An 11386-nucleotide genomic window follows, 5' to 3' on the forward strand; every position below is an offset into this window, starting at 1 on the left:
GTTCAACAAGGTCTTGCAAAACCTTTGAAGGGAAAGGATGCGAAGCCGGTGAAGATGTCAGATGAAGATTGGGAAGAGTTGGAGTCCCGGTGTGTCAGCACTATTAGGCTTTATATTGCTGACAATATTATCAATAATGTTAATAATGTTGATTCGGCAACTCAGCTTTGGGAAAAAATGGAGAAGCTTCATCTTGGGAAAGGCTTGCAGACGAAGTTGAATCTAAAGCGAGATCTCTACAAGCTCAAGATGGGAGAAGGTGCGAGTCTCATGGAGCACATGAATGTGTTCAGAGGATTGGTAGATCAACTAGCAAAAGTTGATGTAAAGATTGAGGAAGAAGATCAAGCCCTTCTACTTCTTACCTCGCTTCCCGATTCGTATGAGAATATTATCACTACAATCTTGTATGGTAAGGATACATTAAAGATGGAGGAGGTGGAATCGACTCTCTTAAATCACGAGAAGCGGAGGAAAGCCGATGATTCCCAAATTTCCGTCTTTGTTGCTCAAGATCAGAATCGATGGGGAAGGTCAACTGCCAGGGGATCTAGTGGACATAGTAGGTCTAAATCCAGAGGCAGGGGAAAGGGCAAGCAGTGCTACAAGTGCAAGGAGTGGGGACACATAAGGCCGGATTGTCCGTTGTGGAAAGAGAAGGATGATAAGGGCTCAGATTGCTCCATGACTGGTATAGCACAAGCTTCAAATGATTTTGGAGAATTTCTCACAGTCTCCAAAGGTAATTACACTTGTTCTCAACGTGATTGGATATTGGATACTGGTTCTTCTCATCATCTTTGCTCTAGGAGAGAATATTTTGATACGTTCCAAGAAGTCAAAGGATTTGTGACTTGGGGTGATGGCACAAGGCGTTGTGTCATGGGTGTTGGAACGGTGAAGATCAAGATGTTTGATGGAGCGGTTCGTACTTTGGGTGATGTTATGTACGTCCCAAGGTTCCGAAGAAATTTAGTATCCTTGAGCCAGCTAGACTCCAAGGGCTGTAGGGTTTTGTCAGCAGGGGGAGCTATGAAAATATCACGTGGCTGCATGGTCCTAATGAAGGGAGAAAAGTGTGGAAGTATGTTCCGTCTGATAGGAAAAACTCAGACCTCGAAGGTTGAAGGGAAACGGTGTGCACGAGGATGCAGGTACCTGAAGCGGGTCTCGTTTGCGAGCATAGCAGAGACTCCAGTGACAAGTTTCCAAGTTTCAGACGATGGTGAGAGGGTAAATCCTGCTAGGGAAGGGGTCAAGTCGAGGTCCCTCTTCAGAGTCAACAGGTGATCGTTGCCTCAGGGCAGTTACACATGGTATTGGCCGACTGAATCAGGGGGAGCTAGGACCAAAAGCAATTGACTCTGATTATGTGTAACTGCGCAGCTAGAAGGCCAATAGAATGCTTGTGGGTATAACAAGTTGTGTCTCGGATTGAGATGACTTCAAGAATTGAAGTAGTGATGCGGAGCTCTCCACCTAAGTCGGGAGGGGGAGATTGTTAGGTTCCCTCCTCATGCTAGAGACATCATTATTAATGATGTTTGTCTTGTAGGAAATAAAGAAAGAATAAAGCTAGAGTTGGATTCTTTCTTTTAGCCCGTAGGCATGTTGCTGGCATTGAAGAAAAACAAGAGTGTTTTTCTAATGGTTCCTTTCACACTTCCTTTATTGGAGGAGACAAGAAAGATGAAAACATGCAAGAAAACAAGGCAGCAAACAAGGCAGAAGACAAGGAAAGAAGAAAAGGAGAAAGCATGCCGGCTTTGGAGAAAGAGCTGGAGAGAGAATGTGAGAGAGGGGAATATATATTCCCCATATCGGCAGAAAGGAGAAGAGAGAGGGCAGAAGCACAAAGAGAGTAAGGAGAGAGCAGAAACACTTTCTTTGTGAGCAACTCGGGTCTTCGTGTATAGAAGAAAAAGTGAGTTGTGTGAATAGCTCTTGGGGTAGAGTAATCTTCTAGGTTGAGAGAGGGTGTACAAGGGGTATCCGATTGGATACAAGGGCTCGGGTTGGGTATAAACTTGAGTGCTCGAATTGTGTATAAATTTGAGCGGTGTAATCTTGTACTTGTGTAAATCTCTCATTAGTGAAGGTGAAACTCTTCGAGGACGTAGGCAAGGATATTGGCCGAACCTCGTTAAAACTTATTGTCTTCTTGGCTTGTTTATTTCTTATTTCCATCTCTACTAGTAGTACTTGCGTGACGGGGGATTAATTTCCCAACAGATTATTTGTAAATTTTTCTTTCTGGGAGAGAAGATGAAATCCCCTCTAGCTCATCTGCGAGTTGCCTTCCTTCCCTCTAGCTCCAAGACATCATAAAATGGATCAAACACATATGCAATCACAGAAACTCAATCGAGAATTGCATAATTAACAAAATCCAATTGAGATTTCACACAAATAACAAAACTCAGTTTATGTTTGACAATTGAATGAGTCTAAGTTGAACACTGAAGACAAAATAGCATAATTAACAATAAACGTCAAATTTCATATAATCAACAAAACCCAGTTGAGATTTTGAATAATTAACAAAGCCCATTGGAGGGAGGTGGTTGTTATGGGGTTGCTCTAACATGTATTTGAAATCAGAGAGGGTCGGCTAGCTCCTCTGAACGAAGATGACTAGCTCCCAAAATCTGTAGGTCGGATAAGATGCCGACAATTGAGGTCTTCATGCAAGTTCATTGATGGCAGTCAAAAATGAACCATCAAACAACCATTGCCATGAGCTGGACCTGTGAGATATCCAACACCACCACATCAATCCCAGCCTTCACCAACTCCTTCAGACTCTCCTTATCCGACTCCCTTGTCCCTATCTCCGCCCCGACCCTCCACGAGCCGTCCGGTCCAACCGACCCGAGCTCCAATTTCGAGTACCCTCTTATCTGCTTCATAGACTCCTTCCCCACAACGTTTACAACGTCGTCGTCCCTGCCGAGAGAGTCTGAAAATTGGGAAAGAGGAATAGAGTTGAAGATAGGTAGAGAATGGACGACTCTACCCTTGAAAAGTTAACCTCGTTAACGGCTTTACTATTCCCAGGTACTAATACTGGGTCGGGCTTAAAAGTTCAGGTACCAATCTGATATTTTTTAAACTTAAGGTACGAAAGTTATTAGTGGCCGATATGTCAGGTACTGTTTGTGAGATTTTCCCTATGAATTAACACAATTCTACTTGTTTATATGGTTATACTAGTTTTTTTATTTATTAAAATATGGTTATACTAGCTAGTAAGACTGAATATGCAATAATAGTGTGTGGGGGGGGGGGGGGGGTTGTCTAGACCCTTGCATGCCCTTACACAGTTCCGCCCGCCCCTGGTCGGACTCCGCTCGGAGACAATTCCGGAAAAACCTCTCGTCAAAATCCGTAACTCAAAAAATTGACTGAGAAGAAGAAGAGAGGTGATAAACGACGACGTACCGACGAGTAAGACGAGGCGTTTGGCGGGGGCAGGGAAGCGAGGGGAGACGAGATCCATGCCGTGAACAATGGGGGACTTGAAGTAGATGTCGAAGATGCTGAGCATGTAAACAGCGTGAAGAACGACGGCGAGCCATTTCTCTTTTGTCTTCAGCCATTTTCTTCTCACGCTTAAGTTCACTACTTTCCGGCTTCTGCTGCTTTCTTCTACCTCTCTCCCTCCCATTTCTCTGAGACTCTTTGCCTCCGCGAAGGATGAAAAAGTGAACCACTGCGATAGGATTTTTTTGGTACATACTACTTTGGTATATAATCCTTCTAGAATTGAATAAAAGTACCAATTTATGTATTTTATTTTCTTAGTCATTAGTCTCCTCTAGTAAACGAATGTTTTCCACTGACTTCGCCAATTAAGTCTGTTATGCTCAATCTTTAGGAAGAGGTTCCTAGTCAGCACAATTTGGATTACAGAAGTAGTATAGGTAAATACATGTATTTTTGTCTCCTTTGACTTCTTACCATCAATAAAAGATGAATTATTCAAAAATCATCTGTCTTGTGAGATTGTTTCTTGATATTTTCTTTCAATTATTCATTTACTCCTCGTGGTTGCCCAACATCCATATAATTGTGTTCTTCCTTGCCGCTACTCCCATTTTAATATCGTGTGGTTTTATTGTTCCTTACAAGGTTGGCTCACTTGCCTCCTGGGTTAAGGTTGGCAAGTGCCACACGGTCTTATTTGAGCATCACACAGGACGGTCCGTGACAGTTGGTATCAAAGCTTTAGGGATCGTCCGTTCTTTATCTTTGTATTATTTGCTCTTCGATAGTCTTAGTTCTTTAATTAATCTCGAGCATCAAATTAATTACTCGTTAATAAAAATTATTATAAAGTCTCGGACTATGATATATGTGGTTGTTCGGGTTGATGTCATTGGTCTATCTGACATGTACTTATTCCTGCAAGGTCCTCATCAAATTCCAGTATTGTTATTGGCCTAAACCACCACATGACAATAACATTAATAATCCAAAATCATAGAATATTTACTCACTCGTTAATCTGTTCTTTTTTTCCTCATTCGGGAATTAATAACATTACTAATTAAGGAGTACTCATTTGCAATACGTTGAACTAACTTTGGTTAAGTATCTTCAATTCATGAATTATTATGTTGTGTGTTACCATCCGTCATTTCGTCGATATGTTAATCTCATGAGAGGAGCGCTGACTTTTGCACTGTCAATCTCCTACACCGTTCTTCTTCTTTTTTTTCCTTTTTCTTAATAAATTTTTCTGTTTGATGAATGTCTCATAAAAAATAAAAATAAACTGAGCGAAATTTCCAGGTATGTTTTTCATTTCCATGAATATTATTAAATGGATGCTACGTCCATATATGGGCGATGACATCAAGTAAATAGTAGACATTAATAATTGTATTATTAGAAGGATTAATTTATTAATTGACCATATGATACAACCCAATCCTATATTAATGGCTTCTCTCGATCTAGTTTATAAATCAATTAGGCATCGACGCTGTTATTAGCTGGGGTGACCGGAGGCACTGGAGCCGTACGCATAATGTGATTGCTAAATCCACGTGGACTACGTCCCTGAAACAAAAACATCAAAATTAACTAGATGTTAATAACGGTAAGCACTGCACATATCTCACCAGAAACAAAAAAACCACAACCCATATTGTCAAAATAATTGTTAAAAAATGCAAAATTAATTAAGAAAAAAGAAATGCAAAATAACTTAAATATCCTACAAAGTCAAAGTAAAATATGGAAAGAAAAAAATGTGAGACATTTATTAGAAGGGCAAACATGAAAAAATAGAATTAGTTATTCAATATAATAAATATTGAGTTTAAAGTGGTAGTGGAATCCACATGTCATTTGTTGAGTGGGAAATGTTAAAAGGAAAAGGTAGCTAGCATTCATCTTAATGGTAAGAGCAACTCCAACAGATTCCCTATAATTTCTGTATTATAGGGAAACTGTTGAAACCGAAAAAAATCACAAGTCCAGAAATTATATGGTGATGGTCTTTCAAAATTCAAAAAGTGGGAGCCCATTACAATATTGATATTCCTACAAGCTGCTGTGGATAAAGAAAATAAAGAGAGAGAAATACATTCAGTTTCACATGGGATAAGTTTGTTACAATTTTGACCAAACTCAAAACGGCAAGCAGCTGTTACTAAAAACTTATTCAAAGTCCTTTAGCTTTGACAAGTTCAAATGACATCAAGCAATAAGGGATAATGTTCTGTTAGCAAGTGATAAAGTTAAGCTTGTTATTCAAATTCAAATACAAGTGGCTATCAGCTATCCGGCTACACTTATCTAATCACCCTTATATAAAGGTGGCAACGGTGAAGAGACAGGGGGAGAAATACAAAAGATACAGGCAGCAGAGGAGAAAAAAGGCTACAGAGCAGAAATACAAAGAGTAGAAGAGGATACGCAGCACAGAGAGGCAGAAAAGAAAGGTCCAACTATGAGTTTTGCTACCGGGGAAAGAAGAAAAGCTGCAGGTATTCCATGGCTATTCTTTCCTACATAAGATTTTACCGATGATGCTTATGACAGGGAGAAGATCTCTACCTTCCTCCATGGTGCAACTTTCATATGGTGTTAAAAGACTCTAATAGGCCGTTCATGCAACGACCACAACCATTAGAGCCTTTCCAGACCTTCCAAGATAATGTTTCTGCTGCTCTCTAAAGCTTAAAACATCGAAACAAAGTGGTTGTTCATGAACAGCCAAGTTTCGTGCCCAAAACTCCTCCAAAATGGTGCTGCTATGCATAGAGATGGTTGTTCATGAATAGCTGTTAAAGTGCTAAAGCTCCCTCCAAAGTTTTCTCCATGATCGACCAACGCTTTCAGTTGATCTTTACTTAAGTTGTTGCTGATGATAACGCCACAAAGAGAACAAATCTGCAGTTAAGTTGTTTCTGCTCCAAGCGACACATATAAGGAAAGTAATTGGAACTTTGCGGTGGAGAACAATCAAAGCTTGCATACAGAAGCTCTGATATTAGTATATTGCTATTGTCAGAATATGAAGGCAAGACAAGTTCCAAAGGCCCAGACGCAAAAGAAAGAGCAATCTCACTTTGCTTTGTCTCTTAAAGCGGTGGTCTGATCAGCAAGAAGACAAACAAGCCTTGCTTAATTGACGGTGGTTTGATCAATAAGAAAACAAAAAAATGCAGGCCAAGCTGAATTGTTTAATTGGGCAAATATTCAAACCTGAACATGCTTTATTTAATTGAAGAGGTGATGTATTTGATAAACAAGAAGACAACCCACAACTAAAGTACTTAATGAAATATTGAAGCACAGGGAATCGGTGTAAAGCAAAGCAAAGATTGTCTTTATGTTGATTACAAAGAATTGCAGTTGTTTAGCCAAAATGCAATTAAAGATATGGGTCACAAATTAAGATGAATGGTCTGTGCATGTAGTGGTGATAGTGTTCCAAGCTTGCAAGCCAAACTAATTAAATTTGGCTTGATTGTTTTTTTTAACCGTGACACAAGGGAATGATTGCAAATGGGGGATATATTTGTACAAAGACCAGATTAAGCTATTGTGATCAAATCAAGCCGGTCTCTACATCAAAGTCTCTTCTCTACATCAAAGTCCCTGCATCAAAGATCCGGTCCACTTCGAACTCTGAGCACAGATTCAATTATTCATCTCGATGGGGTCTAAATCAAATATCCATCATCAAGTAAGACACCTTCAATGTAAGTTTCGGGCCTGGCCAAATTTGTTTGTCGACAACGCAAAAGCCCATTCATACGACCCAGTACAAGATTCAATACATCGAGTGCCCAAATTAAATTCGAGCGTCTGCAGAAGAAATACATTCGACAGATTTAAAAATAAATATATGTACATCCGTCGACACAAAAAATTCTCTGACCACCAGAAATACAAATTGTTATGAACTACGGTCGGTTTGATCCTACAATGGGTACGTAGGCAATCTAGCAACACCCACTAGATGCAACCACAAGTCCAAACAGAATCCCTGACTCCACCAGTCAAAATTTAGCCAGTCCTAAATTGAATCACTGACTCCAGTCAAATTCTCCCAACACAAGAAATACAAATTCTCCTGAACTACAATGATTTGATCCCTCCTCGAGGGTATGTAGGCAATCTAGCGACCCACTAGATGTAACCGCAAGTCCAAACAAAATCACTTACTCCCTGGTTCATCCTATCCGAATCCCTGACCTCATCAGTCAAATTCTGCCAAACACCAGGAAACGTCTCAGCCTTTCCAAATAAAATTCATGACTCCCTGGTTCATCCAATCCGAATCCCTGACCTCATCAGTCAAATTCCGCCAAACACCAGGAAACGTCATAACCTTTCCAAACAAAACCAAAACAAATCGAATCTCTGGTTCACTTACACCAAATTCGTCCAAACACTATTCCTATTCCAAAAAGCCATACCCTCCAATGGGTCATTCACCCATTGGAATTCTTGAACTACGAGTGGCTTAATCCCTTTCCAAGGGTACGTAGGCAACCCATTCAAATATCCGGGTGCAGCCGCAAAAACAAATAAACAAACACACATCCATCAATTGGTTTCTTCATAAATGGAATCAAAGGGTGTTTCCCTGTAACAAGGGATTGTAATTAAGAGACACATTCTGTCTTGAATGGGTCGAACCCAAAGTAATAAAAACTCTATTCACTAAATGAATACGAGTGAAATTATGTTGGGTGACATTTACGCTCGCTGTGTGCATATTTTTCCTCAACAGAAACAAAAGTCAAAACTTTAGCCTATTTTTCTTCTCCAACTCCAACAAATTTCCTATTTTACAACAATCTCTAAAATCTCCATATTCTTCCTTAAAATTTTAGAGTTTGCTATAAACATAGGGAATTTGGTTTTCTTTTTCCTCACTTTCCCTAAAAGATGGATAGTTATAGGGAATCTGTTGGAGCAAAAGAGGCTTATTTTTCTCTAAAGTAGAGAAAAATCAAAATATAGGGAATCTGTTAGAGTTGCTCTAATGACATCTAATGTACCTTTAAAAGATGGTTTTTCTCCTCATCAGCCTACGTAGACAAAGATACTTGCAAATTAGATATCTAAAGGTTATTTACATGTATTATCTCATAATGGTCAGTAAATTATTGTCATAGTTTTATATTAACGATCAACATGAACAATTGATGAGTACGTGATCTTATGGTGACGCAGTTTCTCACCTCATCTGGCTGGGCCAGAGTTGGGTCAGTACTTATTGGCTCTGGGAACTCATCTTCGTCATCTTCGTCAGGGGGAAACTCATCATCCCCCTCCCCTGGTTCTGGTTCCGATGGGGGGTCATTTTCAGGAACCATTGGTTTTTCCGGTTGTGGTAGTTCTTCCTCTGGTGGTTGTTGTGGTTCTTCTTCCACTGCTGGTTGTTGCGGTTGTGGTCTCACTTCTGGTCTCGGCGGTGCTTGTACCACCGGTGGTTGTTGCCACTGTGGCCCCGGCGGTGATTTTCGTGGCACGTGTGGTTGTTGCGGCTGTGATACTGGCGGTGATTTTCGTGGTACGTGTGGTTGTTGCCTCTGTGATCCCGGCGGTGTTTTTGGTTGTCCTCCCACCGGAGGTTTATGGATATTCACTGTAATACATGGCAAACGATGGCGTGGCTTGCCCTTTGCTGGTGGCTGAAACAAACAACATACATTAGAAAGCATTAACGTTACGAAATTGTACGTCTATTCCATCTCTGTATATAACTACATCGAGGAACGATTAAACGGTAGACCATATTCGTTTCAAAGAGTTTTTCGCGGTGCAATTGGATATAATATAGAACATTACTTTCGCCGGAGTTTTTCCGCGAGGTATATAATTGATGGAAGTTTCTATTCATACATCTAAAATTGGCATTTAGACTTCCTCACTTAATAGACATCCACCTTACTTTTATAAATAACTAATATGCTATTTACACCTCCCTCATTTTCGTACAATGCCCCTCTCGTCTAATCAACTTTGATCAATGCCTAGCAGGTAACAATGCATCAATGCTAGGGCATATAGGGCATATGATATATAAAGCAATGAGATAGGTGGATTCACTGCCTACTAGCTTGGGGACTCAGATTTCTCCGGATTTGCATCCCCAAAAGAAAAAATGTAACAAGCCATCATTATACTCTCCCTCGAAAGTTTCTGCCAATAATTGGTCAATTATCCAGGCGGTGCAACAACCCACCAATCCATATATGTTCTCCCTTTTGAACAAAAAAAGGCTAACTGGATACCACCACTCACTATTTTCAATTGCCAATAACCATAAATTAAACTTCCATGCAGCCAAATTTGGGGGAAAGAACACGTTTGAACCAATGAATCAAACACTCTATGTAGGTTCACAGCAACATTTAATTACAAAAAAACTCAAACTTGAACCAAAATCCAATACCCAGTTCATCAAAAAACAGAACTTCAACTGTCAATTCTCAACATCAGTAATTGAAAAATTCTATGCAATGCCCACATAGGCCACTCCAATCTTTGAATTTCACCAATTAATCATCTACTTTCCTCCACCTCCCCCTGTTCTTCACAATCAAATATTTAGAATTTTTAGTCCAATTTTTTTCCCAAGTTATTTTCCATAGGTTTTGATGTATATTTTAATATTTAAGTTGGAGGATAAATGTTTTCTCCAAGTTGAAGACTACATACTGTACTATTCGTGGAGGTGGAAAAAAATTACCCTCTTTTGTGTCCTTATTAGTAATTTGACAATAGTTGATAAAGTCAACTATCACTAAAAAAAAATATAGAGGTCCAAATGTCAATTTTGGATGTATAAATAGAAGCTCCCATAATTGATTAGCATTGTCAACAAAGTTACTATATACATGAGAATTCTGAAAGTAATATTAAGGTAATCAAGGCACGCGTATGCATGTAATTGATTAGTTAACGCAGTATTCGGCAAAAAAAATAAAAACAAAACAAAAAATTACCACAGCACTAGTCAACATAGCTGCAACAATCAGGAGGAGCATTGCTTTAAAGGCCATGGTGTCATGTACGGGGTATTGTTTTGTAGCTAACCAGAAATACCCACAGAATATATACTGTAGCCTGTAGCAGATCAAATGTTGTTGCTAGGTAGCTAGATAGGAGAACCAGGCCGGATGTCGTATAAATAGTGTTGAAATTAGGCAAGAGATTGATAGAGATTGAGAAAATCTTACATACGTACAAAGCTAATATTACGTACACTAGCTAGCTGCAGTACATAGGTATGTTCGTAGTTCCATGAGCAATAAGCCAATAAGCACTGCAAGTGGTTCTGTTTCTTATACTTTTATACATGCATGTGGTATCACATGGCTTGCTTTTCGATCATGACCCTAATGAAAACGTTTTTCATAACCCTAGTAAAAGGTCATGAATAGGCGGAACTGTGTAGCTAGCGGTGCTTAGAACCGTGGAGGTGGGAGCTTGGAAGTGGTGGTAATGTGGTGTCCAACTGTCCATGGAGGCGGTGGCCCAGTACTGGTGTAACCAAAAAATTTATCTACGACGGTCGAGACTTAAATAAAAAATATATACAAAAAAAAAAAACACAGTGCACAAGTATAATAAATCAATCATAGAACAAATATTTCTTCATATTTTGAGATTTACTAGGTAATTTAGTGACTTCAATGACAATGAAAGAAGCTAAAGTCTAATGGGAATATAGAAAGGGTAATAATTTTGGACAAGAAAGCAGTAAAATGAGAAATATAAGGTAAAGTGATTTATGTTAATGGGTTGAGCCTAATTTTTTTTTTGTGGCAATTTGTTGAGCCATTGAATCTGTATACTGTAATAAAATGCGGGTCAGTGTCTAGCCAAATAAAAGAGCTGAAACAAATGTCTG

General features: G+C 39.4%; 1 protein-coding gene across 1 annotated transcript; it reads right to left on the reverse strand.

Moving 5' to 3' along the window:
- Nucleotides 1–4839: 4839 nt before the first annotated feature.
- On the reverse strand, nt 4840–10604 carry LOC121051896 (early nodulin-75-like). Its single transcript, XM_040515502.1, has 3 exons — nt 10479–10604; nt 8709–9161; nt 4840–5064 (listed from the first exon to the last, which is right to left on the reverse strand). Exons 1-3 carry the CDS (start codon nt 10533–10535, stop codon nt 4975–4977), a joined length of 600 nt encoding a protein of 199 aa, XP_040371436.1. The 5' UTR covers nt 10536–10604; the 3' UTR covers nt 4840–4974.
- Nucleotides 10605–11386: the final 782 nt, after the last annotated feature.

The sequence above is a fragment of the Rosa chinensis genome, chromosome 2 (assembly GCF_002994745.2).
Source record: "Rosa chinensis cultivar Old Blush chromosome 2, RchiOBHm-V2, whole genome shotgun sequence".
Taxonomy (NCBI): Eukaryota; Viridiplantae; Streptophyta; class Magnoliopsida; order Rosales; family Rosaceae; genus Rosa; species Rosa chinensis.

Coding starts and splice junctions, on each gene's coding strand:
- LOC121051896 (XM_040515502.1), bottom strand. CDS start 10,535: ATGGCCTTTAAAGCAATGCTCCTCCTGATTGTTGCAGCTATGTTGACT. Junction 9,162..10,478: donor CTATGTTGACTAGTGCTGTG/GTAATTTTTTGT, acceptor TGTTTGTTTCAG/CCACCAGCAAAGGGCAAGCC. Junction 5,065..8,708: donor CTCTGGCCCAGCCAGATGAG/GTGAGAAACTGC, acceptor TTTTTGTTTCAG/GGACGTAGTCCACGTGGATT.